The following is a 19033-nucleotide window of genomic DNA, read 5'->3' as shown; positions in this document are numbered from 1 at the left end:
GGATCGCTCCCTGGGCCAAAGGCAGGCGCTAAACTGCTGCGCCACCCAGTGATCCTCTAAAATCTTTTTTTAAGAAAAGTATTTCCAAATATAATTCAAAGTGATCTCAATTCCTTATGATAAAAGTTATTTTTGTCTTACTAAAATAATCTCATAATACTCTATATAATGTAAAGAAAAATAAAAGAGAATTTCATGGGAAAAAAAGATGAGAGGACTGTTCTAAATTAACAGACTAAATAGATAACAATCAAATAAAAGTAAGAACCTTGACTAGGTCCTACATATGGGAGCTATATAAGACCTTTATTTTTTTTAATTTTTATTTTTTAAAGACTTTATTTATTTATTCATGAGAAACACAGAAAAGAGAGGCAAAGACACAGGCAGAGGGAGAAGCAGGCTCCATGCAGGAAGCCCGATGTGGACTTGATCCCAGGACCCTGGGATCACGCCCTGGGCCCAGGACAGGTGCTTAACCTCTGAGCCACCCAGGCATCCCACTATATAAGACTTTTAAACAATTGGGGGGGGATCCCTGGGTGGCGCAGCAGTTTGGCGCCTGCCTTTGGCCCAGGGCGTGATCCTGGAGACCTGGGATCGAATCCCACGTCGGGCTCCCGGTGCATGGAGCCTGCTTCTGTCTGCCTCTCTCTCTCTCTCTCTCTCTCTGTGTGACTATCATAAATAAATAAAAATTAAAAAAAAAAACAATTGGGGGAAAATCTGAATATGAATCACATATTATTATAACCACATATTATTATAAAAATATTAATTTTATTAGATTGAAATGGTATAAGTATGTTGGTATGTCCTTTTTCTTATGTTAAAATATGTAGGGTTCAGTGCCAAAATGTCTGCAACTCACTTTTAAATGGTTCATAAAGAAAAAATAGAGAAGATGATGGTAATAGGCCAAAATACTAGCAATTAGCGAATTTAATTAATTTTATTACTTTTTCAACTTTCTAGGGTTTTTAATTTCTCAAAATCAACAGTGAATTTGAAGTTTGAGTAGGTAATTGTTATAAATGAGCATAGTCAACAACTATTCTTTTCTAATGAAATCAGGCCATTTTCATCCTATAGGAATGATTCAACCAATAAATGTAATTCTTACATTTTTCAGATGGTACAAAATGGAATTTCTTAATAACATAATGAAAGAACACAACTATTATATCAGATGATCATGATATTCTGATTTACCTTGAGGTACTTACTAAGCCTTGCTTGTTTTTTACTTGAGTTTATATTCTTTATATATTCTTTGTAATATAATTATGTAATTAATCATCCAAGTTTTATCATTATTGCTCTTTTTCTCTACCAATCAACTTTTAAAATGGTACTGAGGTGGAGAAAGAAGATAGACTAAGTATACTTAAATTACCTACAAATTTTATGGATACATTCTTTTAAACTGTGCGACAATACATAAAAATTTAATATTTTAAACAGTTTTAAGCATATAATTCTGTGGCATTAATTACATTTACAGTGTTGTGCAAGCATCACCACTACATAACTTTTTCATCTCCCAAAGAGAAACTGTTAACCTTAGCAATAACTCATTCTCTATCCCCAACATCTGTGTTGACAACTACTAATCTACTTTCTCTTTGTGAGTTTCCCTATTTTAGATATTTAATATAAGTAGAATCATACAATACTCATCCTCCTGTATCTGCCTTGGCTTATTTCACTTAGCATAATGTTTTCAAAGCTTATCCATATTATGGCATGTAACAACTTAATTCCTTTTTATGGCTGAATAATATTCCATTTTATATATAGTATGGACATCTTAATGATATTACATCTTTTATCCTAAATACAATGTCTCTCCAGTTACTTAGATCTCCTTTAATTTCTTTCAGTAATGTTTCATAGTTGAGTGTACAAGTCTTGCACGTCTCTTATTAAATTTACTCCTGAGTATTTTATTCTTTAAGATACTATCTTGATGACCTTCTTATTTTGTGTTTTGGGTTGTTCACTGATGTGTGTAGACAACAAACAACTGGTTTTTGTATGTTAAGTCTGTACCTTGCAACATTGCTGAATCTACTTATTAGCTCCAATAGCTTTCTTGTGGATTGAGATTTCCTATATGTAGGATCATGTCATTTGCAAATAGTTTTACTTTTCCCTCTTTAATATGGATGCCTTTTCTTTCTTTCTTTTTGATTTTATTTTTATTTCTTTTTAAAGATTTTATTTATTGATTTGAGAAAGAAAGAGAGAGCACAAGCAGGGGGAGAAGCAGAGGGAAAAAGAGAGAAGTAGACTCTGCTGAGCAGGGAGCAGATGCAGGGCTTGATCCCAGGCTTCTGGGATCATGACCTGAGCAGAGGCAGACACTTGACTGAGCCACCCAGGTGCCCCACTTTTCCTTTCCTTTTTTTTTTTTTTTAAATCCAATCGCTCTGGTTAGAACTTCTAGTATTATGTTAAATAGCAGTGCTGAAAGCTGGCTTATCTTGTTCCTGATCTCAGGAAGAAAGCTCTCAGCATTTCATTGAGTATGATGTTAGCTGTGAGTTTTTCATAACTGCCACTAATACTGAGGAAGTTTCCATCTATTCCTAATTGTAAGAGTTTTATCATGAAGGGGTATTGGATATTGTCAAATGTCTTTTTTGTGTCAACTGAGATGATCAATTGTGTTTTTTTCCTCTGCTTTTTTTTTTTTTTTTTTTTTTAAGATTTTATTTATTTTTTTGAGAGAGAAAGAGTGAGCATAAGTTGGGGGGAAGGACAGAGGGAGAAGCAGACTCTCCACTGAGCAGGGAGCTTGACATGGGGCTTGATCCCAGGACCTCAAGATCATGATCTGAGCTGAAGGCAGCCAGCCACTTCACTGATTCTGATTGAACCACCCAGGTGCCCCTTCCTCTATTTATGAAATTCTAACATTTTTAAATGAATACTCTAGATCTTTGTTTTTGGTAAATTTTTTTTTTAAGATTTTACTTATTTATTCATAAGAGACACACAGAGAGGCAGAAGGAGAAGCAGCCTCCCTGCTAGGAGGAGCCTAATATCGGTGGGACTCAATCCTGCACCCCAGAATCACCTCCTGAAATAAAAACAGACGCTCAACCGCTGAGCCACACAGGTGTCCCGTTTTTGGTAAATTTCATAGAGATTTTTATGTAACTCCTGGTATGTCACTGAAAGGATCAAATCTATCTTTGGTTTGATAATATAAAAGGGATGATATGAGTGATCATGTATAAAACATTTACCAAGTTTGTACACAGTCAACGAAATTTTTGTATACTAAAATTTGCTTAACCTTGTCTATTTAATATTCCCTTGGATATGAATCAGGAAATGCATTGTATATTTTTTCTTCATCAAAGTTATAAGACCTTGGAACTTTTTTTTTCTCAAATTTAAAGCTATTACTATATTTATAGATTCTCACCCTAGTTTAATTTGTAATATCTACCTTAAATTTCTTTGTTTATCCATTCATCCTTCACACAGCATTATCCCACCTCTCCTATAAAATTTACAGTAATTCAAATCCAAATGTACTTGTCTGGAACAAATCTTTTTATCAGATGTAAACTGTATTCTCATTTGTTACTCTCTGTAATTCTCCACTTGATTTGGAAATAGCTACTAACAAACTATTGAAGATAGCTTTTTTTTAACAACATTTTATTTACTTGAGAGGGGGCAGGGAGGAAGAGAGGCAGAGGGAGAAGTAGACACCTTTTGAGCAGGGAACTGATGTGGAGCTCGATCCCAGAACCCTGGGATCATGACCTGAGCCAAAGGCAGAAACTTAACAGACTGAACCACTCAGGTGCCCCAAGAATAGCTTTTTATGTTCTCTTTGCAAATATAAACTTCTCTACTCAGAATGTATTTTCTGTTCTCCTCCCACACCAACCTAGCTCTTTGCTCCTTTGATATTTACACACTGGTTAGCCCTTTATTAAATTTATCTTTGATAGTGTACTTTCAAACTGTTCTAAAAAAAAATTTTTTTTTTTTTTTTGTATAATCTGTCTCCCATATGGTTGCTAATTCTCTTTAGGATAGATTCTCTATTTCTTTTGTTTCTAAGACAATGGAGGTGGAAATAAAAAAACCAACTAGGGGCTTTGTAAGTAGACTAATTCAAACTACCACTACCCCAGGGATGTGAGGATTAAATAGAGAAACAGAAGTAAAACTTCCTCATACAGGAAGAGCAAAATTTGTTTCTAATGCCTACCACAGGAACTCAAAAGATTCTGTGCATTTACATGACTATAAATAAGATCTCCAAACAAACCTTTTTTTCAACTTCCAAAGGAAGTCTCACATCTCTTCGTAGGAAAAGCTGTGGTGTTTCCCTTTGGGGATCCAAATTAGTCAATTCAGCAAGTATTTCTGGCCAGTCACGAATATGTTGCAGGGGTTTATGATAAGGCTTGAGCTGAAGGCCTGCAAAACATCTTTCCTTTTATAAATAATAATGTAAAAATAAATTATATCAACACACAGAAATTTATATTAAACGGTCTCTACTTTAGTGCTAATATACACACAAACTAAATGTCTAAATTTAAATCAACCCTGACTTTATAACTAATTATATCACTACCCAATTTTAGGTTAAGAGAATATAAGAATTTTAAGAATTCCTAAAACAAGGAAAACATATCAAATGTATATAAGATCTTTAATTCCATTATAGACTTTATTTTATAATCAATAGAATCTAGTCTTTTAAAATATAATTAAACATTAAATAACCAATTGTGTAACCTCAATTAATTCCTTTATGTATTTGCAATACTTTGGTTGAAAGATAAATCTATAGTGGCATCAGGTTGATTTTAAATAAAAAGATTTGATGGAAAACTAATATAAAGAAAAAACATTTGCATTATTTCAGGTGAAATGAGCACTGACAATAAAGGCAAGTTGGATGAGCACTACATTTAATGGCATTCAATATCAATTTCCATTGCCAGGGAAGAAAAGTTTTAAAATGCTTTGAATGAAGTGGGGGATAAGGAGTCCCAGAAGCTTACCTGTTTCAGCAGTTGAAACACCAGTAATTTATATAAAAAAGAGGATCATTGTATCATTTCAAAATTTGAAAGTCAGTAAGAAACTGATGCTATACTTAAATTTACCAATCCACTCTCAAAAAGGAATAGATGTTTACACAACAGAGTAACAACTTTCTTACTGAGGTTTTCTGAACAGATCCAAATAGTGAAATATTGCTGTGTTTCTTGAGAGAGACGCATTCCTTCCATTATCTGCTGCACTGTGGTATTATTTCCATGCTTCAGTTCAACAGAACGATATGATCCATCCATTCTGTATATTCGAACTTTTTCATACTAGGACAAAGAATGATAATAAATTACGCAACCTAGTTAGATAAAGTTGTATATACCAGCCTCACAAAATGCTTCAATTTCATATGTTTTATAATAGATTTCAAATATGAAAAATAACAGAAAACTGCTTCAAGTATCTGTGGGCACAGCTTAAAAAATTTTTATTTCCACTATTTATATTTTCCAATATGTTTTCCTCTGAATGTTTCATAGTCAAATAAGTTTGAGAAGCTAAGGCAAATGGCTCTTAAAATATATCCAACTTCAGGGATCCCTGGGTGGCGCAGCAGTTTGGCACCTGCCTTTGGCCCAGGGCGCGATCCTGGAGACCCGGGATCGAATCCCACGTCCGGTTCCCAGTGCATGGAGCCTGCTTCTCCCTCTGCCTGTGTCTCTGCCTCTCTCTCTCTCTCTGTGACTATCATAAATAAAATTTAAAAAAAAAAATATATATATCCAACTTCAGATTCTTCTGGGAGAGGTTTTAAAGCTATTGATGTACCTAGTAGGTATCATATGGGAGACAGAGTCTTGGTTATTGAATCTGATGTTAGTCAAGTATCTTGCAAGTCTAGTGGGCCACAAATTATACTCTACAAATGCATACTAGCAATAATTCCTAAGAGGAAGCTGTGATGGAAGACGGTTATGGAACAATGGACCTTGAGCCAGTTGCTTTCCTCCTGTTCAGAAAATGTCAGAGTACTAATATTCTCAATACATTAAAAAAAAAATCCCTGTCACCTATTTTGTCCAGCCCTCACCACATCCCCTCTAGCAAACACTACTTTGTTCTCTGTATTCAGGAGTCTGTTTTTTTTGTTTGGTTTTTAGTTTCCACATATAAGTGAAATCATATGGCATTTGTCTTTCTGTCTGACTTATTTCATCCTGTTGTTGCAAATGACAAGATTTCATTCTTTTTTATGGTTGAGTAATATTCCATTGTATATATGAACACCACTTCTTTATCCATTGATCTGCTGATGTACACTTAGGTTGTCTCCGTATCTTGGCTACTATAAATAATGTTGCCATAAACATAGAAATACATGTATCTTTTTCACACTTGATCTTAGCCAAAAGGCTGAGAAGCAATTACATGTATCTTTTCAAATTACTGTTTTCATTTTCTTTGGAAATAACCAGTACTAAAATTACTGGATTGTATGGTATCTCTACTTTTAATTTTGGGGGAAACCTCCATAGTGGTTGCACCAATTTACATTCCCACCAATCGTATACAAGGGTTCCATTTTCTCCAGGACTTGTTATTTCTTATCTTTTTGAAACCAGCCATTCTGTCTGGTGTGAATGTATTCTAAATATATTGAGAAGTATGTATCTCAATATATTGTATTAACAATAAAAATGTATTCTCAATATATTGAGAAACCACATCTCATTATGGTTTCTCAATATTCTCAATACATTTTTATTGTTATTGGAAGGAACTCAATATATTCTCAATACATTTTTTCTATGAGAAGCCCCCAGGCAACTACCAGGTCAGTTCATTTTGGATAAAAGTAACTAATTCCTCTTATCTTATTCATTTAGAATATAAAAATTATACTAGAAATAATAATGTGTTCTTTACAATTAGAAAATAAATTGTAATGAAGTATAATATAAGGGTGCCTGTACTGTTTATCTATTCCTTTGACTGTCTTGTGCTCATGGAATAGTATTTGACAAAATCTGTTGAGTGATGGTGAATGTGTTCATATTCCTTAAAGGCAGAGTTCATATATTATTCTTTATCACTTGTCGCTTTCACTCAAGGTGTTAAATTCACAGAGATACTCCATAAATACTTATTACCTACCTGATGGAAATGTCTGGAAAGGCTCAGAGATTTTATCTGTTGATATCAAGCTTTAATAGTTTATCTGACTGGTTATAAATCCTTTTATCTGGTTTGTAAGTTTTCACACAGTTTTTAAATTGATGACAGTTTTATTCTCACTATAACTTTTAGGCAAACTGAGGTCTTTCTAATTGTTAATTCTTCTCTATCTTAATGTTACTGCTGATTATTTCAGACTGTATTAAGTACTGAGATTATACTAGATTATATACTAGAAATTAGGTTAACTTGAAGTGTTTTAAAGATTGATTATGCAATATTTGTTTTGCAAGAATAAAGGTCTGAATGTTAGAATAAACATGAGGTTTTCTAAAAGCAGTAAAGAAATCATCCATCCATTCCTTTGCCACAGATACTCAAATTACTTATCAATTTAAGTAGTTGGCTTGGCTTGGTTTCTGAAGGTAATTCTTACTGGTTTGTTAATGGCTTCCTTCAACAGCTTTGCAGCTTCTTCCCAGTTATTTTGTTTGTTTTCTTCACAAATATTTAGAGGGGATCTTCCCTGTTGGTCTGTTATGTGCTAGAAATGTTGGAAAAAAGAAAAATACAAAGAAAAAAGTCATTACAAATATATGGTATTATAAGTAAAAATGTCAAAGTTTCATAAAAAATGGATTTTTGTCAAGTATTAAATATTAACCACTTTTAGCATATACTATACTTAAACATAAATTGGTAAGGATGAAAGACTCAAAGCACGAATCAATGTGATTACTGTTTTTTTTTAAAGTTCTGACCATAAAATCCAATAAAGGTTTTGATTAAAGCAATTATTTTGCCCTTTACAAATACTTATTAATACGAATTCTGGAAAAAATGGGTAGAAAATCTTTTTCCTTTGTAAAGATATTTTTTGGGGAAATACAACACAAAAAGGTTAAATTTTATGTATATGCAAGAGATGGATGATGGTGATGATTACACAACAATGTGAATGCAATTAATGTCATTGAACTGTACAATCTAAAAATAGTTAAAATGGCAAATTTTATGTGAGGTATATTTTATCATAATAAAAACAAGCACAAAAGCAAAGTTTATACATAAATATTACTTAACTATGTAGAAGGTAAAACTTATTTTTTAGTTTGACAATTGAACATTTTAGTGTCATTACTTGTTATTTATTGCTTGAACATTAAAAAAAAGAAAACAACCCTGGAAAATAACTTACTCTGTCAATTTCTGGATGGTTTAGGAGAATCTGTACTATTTCAGCATGTCCTCCTCCAGCAGCAAAATGCAGAGGAGAACTAAGCTGTCCATTTAAAAGGTTTGGATTGCACTTTCCTTTCTCTAACAAAATGCGAGTGGCCTCAACTTTTCCATACCTATTAAAAAAAAAAAAAAAAAGATGAAACTTACCCAAAAAAATCATCTGAAATGTTATAAAAATTCAAATTTCTGATGACATCCCAAAGAAATCTAAGACTTTTTTTTTTTTTTTTTAAGTAAGGCATTGACACAAATATTTTCAGTGCCTAGGAATTTCTTATGAATTCTTCTGGTTCAATTTAACTGTTTCTGTTTTTGATCAACTGAGAGGAAATATAATCTCAAATACAAGACAGAGCAAATGACAAAGAACAATCCCACGCAAAGTACAAAAATTATAAATTAGGAAGATAAAATTTTTAGTCAAAAATAGGTTCAGAATCAGAAACTTCATAATGCTTTTCACTTTGGCATGATGTGATCTGCAAAACAGGCCCAAAGATAGAATTCAATATGTAGCTGCTATGTAAGTCAGTGTTGGGAGACACAAAGATGTAGAAGATACATGGTCTCTGCTATAATAAAGGCTTACAATGTAGTAAGAAAGGTAAAACACAGGATAAGTTACATTATGCTGTAAAATTTAAGTAACAGTTTAGGATAACAATCAACATCATAGGCATTATATATTTGTCAAATTACTAATGCTTTTAAAAAAATGTCAAAAAAGACAGGACTTTAAGACTCCCTGAAATGTTTTGATAGAACAATTTGAACTAGATTTTAAGTAGGAAGGAACCAGAGAGATGTTGAAAAGAGGTAAAAATATTTTAGGTAGAGGGAAAAGGAGTACCAAAGGAGCCAAAAGAGTACAAAGCACGTGTCGGACAGAGTTGAGTGCACTGTTTGGTCAGAACCAGTGACATAAGAGTCCGCAAACTGCAATCTTATGGTGGAAAAAGAATTCATTGTTTGTAAACAAACGGGTGGGAGAGGGGAAAGGAAATTTGCTTTCAGATATGGTATATTTGAGGGCAAAATAACACATCTTTAGAAGAGATCTAATTTGCCCTCAGCTTTCCTTTCTTCCCCTCTACACACCCTTCTGATACCCTGAACCTGCCACTAGTAGGCTACCCTTTTTTATTCACATGACTTCTTGCTCACGTTCTTTGCTATTTCTGAGATGTCCTTTTCCCCACACCTCATTTTGTTTAGGTTAAATTCTATTATTTCTCTGAAACAGTTTAAAATCTACCTCTTCTATAGTTCCACAACAGGTAGCATTTTATTTTTGCTTCTTTTATGGGACTTATTTTATCTACTTTCACCCTTACTTATATATATCTCTTCTCTAATGCCCTGGAAACTCCTTGAGGGTAGGTATACTGTCTCTGCATTTGCTAATCTGCCTTATAGACAAAAAGAGAGTAACAAAACTGTTCAGCAGGCATTTGAAAATGCAGGCTTAGTAATCAGGAGGAAGGCAAAGGCTTGGGATATCTAAGAATAAGCAAATTCATCTACCTGAAAAGAATTACTGTTAAAGCTAAGAGAATTTAGAGAAAAATGAGTATCTTAGAACAATGAAATGCATCTTGAACAATCTTTCAGGATAGGAAAAGATACTTCCAAGCAATTCAAGAAAGTAATAAAAAAAATAATACAAATGTACATTCTGTATGCTTCAATGTAATTTCTTATATAATTATTTCATATAATAACAACCTGTAAGGCATGCAGAAGTATTTTTATTACACAGTTAAGAAAAATGAAGCTTGAACAAGGTAAGTTGCTGAAGATCCCATAGTTACTAACCAGTGTTAGAATCCAGGTTTCTGAATCTTAATATAGCAGTTTCCATACTATAACACATGCTTAGGTCACAGAATGGAAGCCAGTATTTCAATAATAATGATAAGGTAACAATAACATCTTGCATTCATACTGACCTTCATTACAGCTCCATTATGCCCCTTTAACTCCAATTTGTTCTTAGAATGAAGGGGTGGTCAACAGTATTAATGCTGTAGAGCGGGGAAAGAGATTAAAAACTCAGAAAAGTTTAAGAAGGTTCATGAAGAGTGAAAAAGAGACAACAGTGAGTGTGGCCCACTCACCTTTAAAGTCGGGCTGTGAAAGGAAGGAAAGAAACAGGATAGTGGCCAGAAAAGGCAGCAGAGTCAAATTAATGTTCTTTTCAAGAGGAAGAGAAAAGAAAGTACAGAGAGTGAATTTATGGTAAATAAGGGTTTTTACTTGTATACCCCATGATACAGGAGATGAGAATAAAAATGACAGAGAAGAAGGACATTTCCAATAGCTTCAATTTTCTTTGAAAATAGGGGATAAAACTTATCTGATGAGAGTAGAGAAAGGAAGTAGTGGGAGTTTAAGTGCTTAAGAATAGAAAGGTTCTGAACAGCTCATAGGGGAGAACTAAAAAAGGCTGACAGGATGAATGAGACAAAGAGGATAGACAGCTAAGCTACAGTGAAGATGGTACGATCTAAAGGGAGTCAAATCATCACAGCTAAAACATTCTCTAGCAATAATGTGAAGCCTAAAAGTAGGATCAGAGAGAGAAGACACTGATTTGAGAAAGGTCAGAGAATATGTGATATCAGTGAAACATTTACTGAGTGGCTGATAAGTTACCCATATGGGGAGAAAGCCAACTTAAATAGTTTTGGAAAATGGTGATTTTAGTTAAGAAGAGTTTTCAGGTATGTGGCCACCAATATGAGAATTTTAAATCTTGGAGAAGATTTAAATCTTGTAGAATCTTTAAATCTTGGAGAAATCTTAGGGGTAGTCCTCAAAGAGTGATCTGGGAAGCCTTGAGAATCCCTGAAATCTTTTCAGGGTTTACTCTAGATCAAACATATTTTCATAATAATATTGAGATGTTACTTATCCTTTAATTTTTTTGACTGTAAGTGTACAGTGTGGGGTTTTCTAGAAGCCATGTGATATATAATATTGCAACAAATTAAAGACAGAATCAGATATGAGAGTTTTTCTATTTTCTCAGCTATTTTCTATTAATCTAGAAAATAAAGAGATCTGCAATAATGTAAAATAATGTTATTCTCATTAATTTTTATTTTGAAAAATATGGTATTTTTCATAAGATTGTTATTTATATTAATATGTTTATTTTTTAAAGTGAATTAATACTTAAAATATTTTGGGGGTATAACTTCTAATATGCTAAATGATATTAGGTATAATTTGCATAAAATTCTTTGGGATCCTGTAACTTTTAAGAGTGAAAAGGCAGTCCTGATACAAAAAAGTCTGAGAACCACCAACCTAATAAATACTCTCACTTTAAAGATGAGAAAACAGACCAAGAGGGGTGAAACATCTTGTTTAAGTTTATAGTTTCCAAATCTCTTAATAAGATGGCCTAATATTCCCATCCTTGATCCTTATACCAATTAGTGAGTAAAAATACATTTCCAAGAAAAAGTAACTTATTAAATGGTTAAATCAGTCTTCATTCAAATTCACATTAATCAAATGATCCATCTGATTAAAAGTATTTGCAAGGTGACCCGTATTACTCTGGTACATTAAACTTAGTTATTTCCAACTGACAAAATTAATATTGTCAAAAAAACTCTTTTCCTTGGTATACTGTAGTAATAAGATTTTCCAATTAAAAATACTATGGATTGGGGTACCTGGGTGGTTCAGTTGGTTAAGCATCCATCTGCCTTTGGCTCAGGTCATGATCTTGGGGTTCTGGGATCAAGCCCCAAGTCAGGCTCCCTACTAAGTTGGAAGCCTGCTTTTCTCTCTGCCTCTCTGTCCTGCTGTTCTTTCTTGCTATATATCTCTCTCTCAAATAAATAAAATTTAAAAAAATACTATGGATTAATTAAGTTCAGATTTAGACATCAAAATCTTTAAATTTTTACAGTATTTTAACAATAACAGCCAACATTTATTGAGTGCTTATTATGTGCTAGGTACCCTCAAAGCATTTATTTGCATTTTCTCCTTTAATTTTAAGAAATGTACTACTATTAAAAGTCCATCTTGTAGATAAAACACAGGTTCTTAGGGATATTAGGTAACTTGCCAAAGGTCATACTTTTAGGAAATAGAAGTTATTAGGACTGAAACCTGAGTACATTTAAAAGAACATTAAATATTATCTATACTTCTGTTTTTATGTACTATGTGCTTAAAAATACTACCATTCTTAAAAAAATAAATATTACCATTATTTTATTAGAAAAGAAAACCCATGGCACAAAAAAAAAAAAGGACAATATTAACCAAATACAAATTTGGGATTCCTAAACTAAAATCCTTTGCCTCTGTCTTTCCCAATTCACTGTGTACTTTTTGTTTAGCTCCAGGTAAGGTATGTGATTTCTTTCAGTACTCCTGTTGCTACCAATATTTACTAGTAATCTGAAGAAACAACTATAAATTCAGTTTAAAAAGATTTAGGGTAACTCCAAATATGAGTAGAAAATTTCATGTAATGGGAAAACAAGAACACATTTACAGAATGAAGGAGCCTATTTTTAAGGAAACAGCATATTTTTAAGGGAGAAGAGACGTGTATTAAAAGCAACTATATTTAGCTACAGGATCACAAATTTTGGAATCAGTGAAATCAAAAGAATTTTGAGTTGGAAAAACTCTAGCAATGATCTAAGTAATGCCTTTACATATGAATAAATAAACTGAGATACATAAAAGTGAAGTATCTTGCTAAATGTTGCTCAACTAAGAAGTAGTGGACATTTAACAAGCAGGGAATAATATTGGCACTTCTTAAACTAGCCAAGGAAATTCACTTTAAACAATAAGTCAAAAGCAATTTTCCCATAAGAAATAATGGTAAATAACTTCACTACATCCTTTCCAAAGGATAAACCATAGCTAATAATAACTGCTTTGAACAAAAGTGTAAGAACTTAGCTGAGGGGAAGAGTTGCTATCATGTGGGAAGAGTAGGAGAGCAAAAGCTACTAGGGCAACTCACTAGGGCAACAGCTAACCCCAATCTTATTTATGAGCCAATCCCTCTCATCTTAAAAAAACAGTAATAACAAAGAAATGGCATTGATTTGATGAAGGATTCTGGGAGTTTTTTTGATGCCACAGCTTCCCAAAGAACTAAATGGATACTTTTCTAACATGATTAATGTCCATCATAAGTAGTTACCTCATGTAAATTTTATAGTAAGGGTTAAACAAACTTAACATGACTCTAATACAGAACAACAGAAATTACAAGGGTAAATAAGGGACCTAGTGCTGTGTAATGACACAGGATGACCTAGTAATGTCTAAAACACCAATGATACCTTTCCCATGGGGCATATATTCTGAACAGTAGTACATATATACACTAATCAAAGATTTAAATAGAAAGTTCATAAGGCAAAATGTGGTAGAGAAAAAGTGGCTGGAATGGCGATAGCTCTGAAAAGAGGCACTAACATTTGTAACTAAGAATTCATTCCTTCTAAGAAAAAAAAGTAATCCATTTACCAGCATGCATAATGAATAGGCGCCCAGTGGTCACTATCTAATTGGTTGACTGAAAATCTTTCATTGAGAAGACGGTTTAGTAATTCTGAATCTCCTTCACAGGCACTTCGATGGAGAGGAAAGTCATCTACCCACTGTCGTTCCCTAATCATTAAAAACAGATAAATTTTTTAAAAAAAAGTACTGTTGAAATACAAATTGTTTCAAAACAAACATGTCTATGAAAGCCATATATCACTTAGCAGCTGCAAACTAAATCTTTTATGCAATGATTACATTGCATACTAGTTGCATATTATCATTTTAAACAATATTTTAACATTATAATGTAAGTTTTAAAAAAGCAATATGAAGTAAAACCAAAACAGTACTTGTCTTCTGTAACACTGCTCATGCTTCTCTGCCATTTCTCCTGTTTGGGAATTTGGATTTTTGAGTAGTCTGGAGCTCCGAGACCAAAGTATGGATTTATTACCACTTTATCTACCTAAAAAGGAAAAATAGAAAAAACAAGAACCCCTTAAGAGCGCTAGACTCTTGACGTTAATAGATATAAATACAACTACTGTAGATGTCATCTTAATGTTTATAATTAGTAATGGGTACGTTTATTTTAGAAAAAAATTATATTGGAGATAAGATGTCTTTTGAAATCAGAGCCAAAATTCATTCAACTCTTACCCGGTTTGTATATTGAAGATCTGATCCAAACAAAGGGTTGTAAATACAAGTATCTGCTTTCTCTAGGGCTAACATTTTACTCTTTATTTCTAGCGCACTGTAGCCCATATGTAGTGAGTTCTCTGTCTGACCTGATTCAGTAGCATATGCAGGGTTTATGACATTAGTTTTTATCCGCTCAAGAGGAGAAGGTCGGAATAAAGCTGGAATAAAGTGAGATTGTGCATGACGTTCATCTAACCACCTGGCAAAGTAGAAAGAAGAGGTCACAGAAGTATTTGTTCAAAAATGAAGATGAAAAAAGTAGAGTATCCAACTCTGATATGTGATACATTCTAATATTACATTCAGATTTTTAAATTTTTAACTAGTGTTCGTTAAGTACTTCATTTACTATTAATAGAAGTTTTGTTAATAGACAGCAAATTATTTTCAAAAATGTATATACCATAATAACAATAACCCCCCTTCAAAAGTACCATGAAGTACTTTTAAAATTTGAACCACTGAGATGGAGGTGACATTAGCTCTGTAGTTACAGAAGGACAAAGGTATGATAGATTAAACAATTTGTTCACTGCTAAGAGTAACTCAATACTATATCTATCAGAACAACTTAAGCCATTTGACCCAGCATTGGGGAAAACAGAAAGAGAACTTAATCACTCACTTATTTAACTATTTTTAAAGACATAATTAGTTCTACTGAATTACCGCAGTAAATAAAGTATGGAAATAAGGGAACTAGTACAAAAGTAGTAGGGGAAATAAAGGCAGTTGTAATGCAACTTGAAAACAAAACAAAACAAAAACAAAATACTAAATGTAGTTTTATAACAAGGAATCTTAATTTTTAATCCAGGGCAGTCTTTGTCATTTTTGAAAAAAAAAAAAAAAAAAAAAAAAAGAGCTTTGCAAGCAAACCAGGGCAATCTTGTCTTTGCGACTTTTCATTTTCATATTGTACTTCAAAAACTTAACACTGCGTAGCATATACATATTATTAATTTTATTATTTTCTTCTGTTCTGTCGGAGCTAATTTCTACTATGAACCTGTATTTAATTTATTAAAAAAATATTTTTAGTGGCATTTCTTACTTATCCAAGGCTATTAACATCCTTGCTGTAAGTGTAGCAAAGTGAGTGCTGGATTCACTACAGACTCGCATAATATCTTGTAAGCAGTAAAAAATTGGGCATCCTGGAGTATATGTATATTTAGTATTATCTGAAAAAGAAAATGAATAATGCCATTATATAAAAGGTTTACAATTGCATGTTTTTCACTTAAAATTATATAGTATATTTTACAAAGTAGTTAAGTGTAACATGAATTGTTTTAGATTTGGATGTAGAAGACCTTGATTAAATTGATGACCAGTTCTGTGCCCTTATCCATTTGGAATTAGAAGACCTATATTCTTGAAGGAAGGCAGAAATTGTTTCCCCTTTCCCTTTCTCAACAATGTTGTAAAACTCTGATTAATCAGGTTTCCAACAACATTTAAAATACTGTACTTTTTAGTGTAAGTATGGCTGGAAAAAAAACATATGTAGAATACTAGAGCTGGCTAATGAAATACACAGAAGTACTGTGTGAGCAGCAAGCTAATGGCATATCCACACTGGGTCATTAATTTATCATTAGTATTATTACTGCCCTAAAGGAGGCTAGTACACTAAAGTTTCCAAAGTGGTTTTTTTTTTTAATAAATTTTATTTATTTATTCATTCATGAGAGACAGAAAGAGAGAGAGAGAGAGAGGCAGAGACACAGGCAGAGGGAGAAACAGGCACCATGCAGGGAGCCTGACATGGGACTTGATCCCAGGTCTCCAGGATCATGCCCTAGGCTGAAGGCAGCACTAAACCGCTGAGCCACCGGGGCTGCCCCAAAGTGTTTTTCACATCCAATACCTCACTGAATTCTTCCAGCACAATGAATGAACTTAGTAGGAGCAGATACAAATAGAGCTGGAGCTTAAAGAGGTGATTTGCCCAAAGGTACAAAATTAGTAGGCTGCAAGGTCTACACCGAAATTTAGTATTTTTCAATTATTCCAGGATGTCAAAGGCTCAAATTCAATTTTTACCTTAGATATAAATTCTTTGTATACTACCAATGCTGTTAGGCAGAGTATTTTAAAACTATTAACACCTCCTAGTGCCAAATACTAAATAGGTCCTGATCATAGTCTGTTAATGTTCCAAAATACTGAAATATCTATTTCTAATCATATCCTTTGAAAAATCCCTTTTATAATCTGAAAATTTTTAATTTCAATTATGGCTTTCCTCCTCACTTCTTTATTTACTCTCCAACCCAGAAACAAAAACATTACTGTTTAGTCCAAAAGGCTGAATATTACTTTACAATCAAAATATCTTTTTTTAAGTAATAGATTTCCTCATTGTAACTACTAAAAAATAGGTATTTTAAAACAGTATCATAGTAGTAACTATAAATGCTAATTACTAAATTCCTTAGTAGACTTTAACTTAGCATCTAAAGTATATAAAGATTCATAGGATAAAACTTAGACTTTTACCTTTGACAACTGATGGAACAATAAATAATGCTGCTTCTCTGCCCATCTTCTCCCCATCCAGAGGAAATTTCTTCATTAGTACCACTCGTTTTCCTAACCATTTTTAAAAATCAGTAAAGATAAAAAAATGGACTTTTAAATTTTAAAAATTATCTCAAGAATTAGAAAAAAATTTATTTTAATTCCAGTGCAATTAACATATAGCGTTGTATTAGTTTCAGGTACACAATATAGCAATTCAACAATTCCATATATTACTCAGTGCTCAGCAAGATAAGTATCCTCTTAATCCCCTACACCTATTTCATTCATGCCCCCACCCACCTTCCCTCTGGTAACCACTGGTTTGTTCTCGTAGTTAAGAGACTGTTTTTTAGTTTGTCCTTTTTTCATTTTTGTTTTTGAGAACTAAAAAAAAATTTTAAAGGCAGCATTAAGAGGAGTTAAAATATATAAATACCAATTTTATTATACACCCTAGTAAAAACTGTTCATTCTGATAATAATGCAAATCACTCTGTGGACAATGAACCAGTAGATTTATGGTCTGGGTCTTGACTCACTAGAAGAGCAGCTTTCTTTGCAAAGCAAGGAAAACTGTCCAGCTAAAGATTATTAATAGAGCAGCTGAACAGCAAGACTTCCTGCAGTCAAGGGACATATATTTCCTCACTTAGCTGGGACGTAGATGGTAAGAATATTACTATAGTCTCCGGTGGCTAAGGAGGGTGGTATATGCAAGTTGTAAAATCTTTTTTTAAAAAAAGATTTATTTTATTTGTAAATTTTTTTTTTGAGAGAGAGCACACAAGCAGGGGGTGGGGGGAAGGGGCAGAGGGAGAGGGAGAGGCAGACTCCCACTGAGCAGGACCCTGGGATCATGACCTGAGCTGAAGGCAGGCACTTAACCAACTGAGCCACACAGGCAGCCCATTATTTCATTTATTTTTGAGAGAGAGAGAATAGGGGGAGGAGCAGAGGGAGAGGGACAAGCAGACTTTGTTCTGAGCATGGAGCCTGACTCAAGGCTCAATCCCACAATCCTGAGATCATAAGAGCTGGTTGCTCAACCGACTGAGCCACCGAGATGCCCTATAAGTTGCAAAGTCTTAAAGTTTAGTAGCTCTTCATTTAACATTCAACCTCCATCCTCTATTTCAGTTTTTATTAAAATCTGGGCTATAACTACTGTTGTGAATTGTAACCTCCATTCTTAGTCTGTTTTTCCTGATTTGGCCGCAAGGGGGCTACAAATAAAAACCTACAAGTCCTGAACTTTAAAACCTCTCATCTAGACACCTTTGTCATGATTTTTGTCAACCCTTCTTATCTTCCTACTCAAAATCTAGAACCTTGTTCCTGACCCAAGTAGGAAACCCTGGCTGGATGTCTTCTACGGACACGTAGATAGTATGAGTTCAAGCAGCTTCATTTATCCACGAAATAATGGAGTCAATATTTGTTTTTGTTTTTTTTTTTTGGAGTCAATATTTGTGATTATTATGGCCCATTATTGTTATAGCCCCCAATTACTTTACAAAATGGACATTTGTACAAAATATGAGTGTTAGATACAGAATAACATCTCATTTCAGAGGCAATTTCTTTTGTCTAGACTGAGGTCTTGTCCCACTTAATCTTTCCTGCCTTGCTGCATCCCTAAACTCAGTTCTGATCCATTATTTAATTGCCTACTTTGCAAATTATAAATGTAATGAGATATGTTGTGGGGAAAAAATAAAAGCACTGACTACAAGCTGGGAAATGAGGGTTCTAGTGCTAACTCTTCCACTAACAGGTATATGATTTTAGCAGGTAACAACATATATGTGCA

The 19033-nt window shown here is 33.4% G+C and overlaps 2 protein-coding genes across 15 annotated transcripts in view; one reads left to right on the top strand and one right to left on the bottom strand.

The window, feature by feature from the left end:
• ANKIB1 (ankyrin repeat and IBR domain containing 1) overlaps window positions 1–19033 on the top strand; it is a 235388-nt gene that overhangs the window by 77787 nt on the left and 138568 nt on the right. The gene's annotated exons all lie outside the window — the stretch shown is intronic.
• Window positions 1–19033, bottom strand: part of KRIT1 (KRIT1 ankyrin repeat containing) — a 35847-nt gene that overhangs the window by 9439 nt on the left and 7375 nt on the right. For all 6 annotated transcript variants that reach the window (XM_077857003.1, XM_077857002.1, XM_077857005.1 and 3 more), the window contains exons 4-12: window positions 17200–17292; window positions 15749–15878; window positions 14650–14893; window positions 14340–14455; window positions 13969–14112; window positions 8408–8564; window positions 7646–7753; window positions 5204–5360; window positions 4298–4449 (exon numbers count right to left, since the gene is read on the bottom strand). In XM_077857003.1, the coding sequence (XP_077713129.1) occupies window positions 4298–4449; window positions 5204–5360; window positions 7646–7753; window positions 8408–8564; window positions 13969–14112; window positions 14340–14455; window positions 14650–14893; window positions 15749–15878; window positions 17200–17292 (1301 nt within the window). The remainder of the gene's footprint in view (window positions 1–4297; window positions 4450–5203; window positions 5361–7645; window positions 7754–8407; window positions 8565–13968; window positions 14113–14339; window positions 14456–14649; window positions 14894–15748; window positions 15879–17199; window positions 17293–19033) is intronic.

The sequence above is a fragment of the Canis aureus genome, chromosome 18, assembly GCF_053574225.1.
Source record: "Canis aureus isolate CA01 chromosome 18, VMU_Caureus_v.1.0, whole genome shotgun sequence".
NCBI lineage: Eukaryota > Metazoa > Chordata > Mammalia > Carnivora > Canidae > Canis > Canis aureus.
This window is presented reverse-complemented; position numbering and strand designations above follow the sequence as displayed.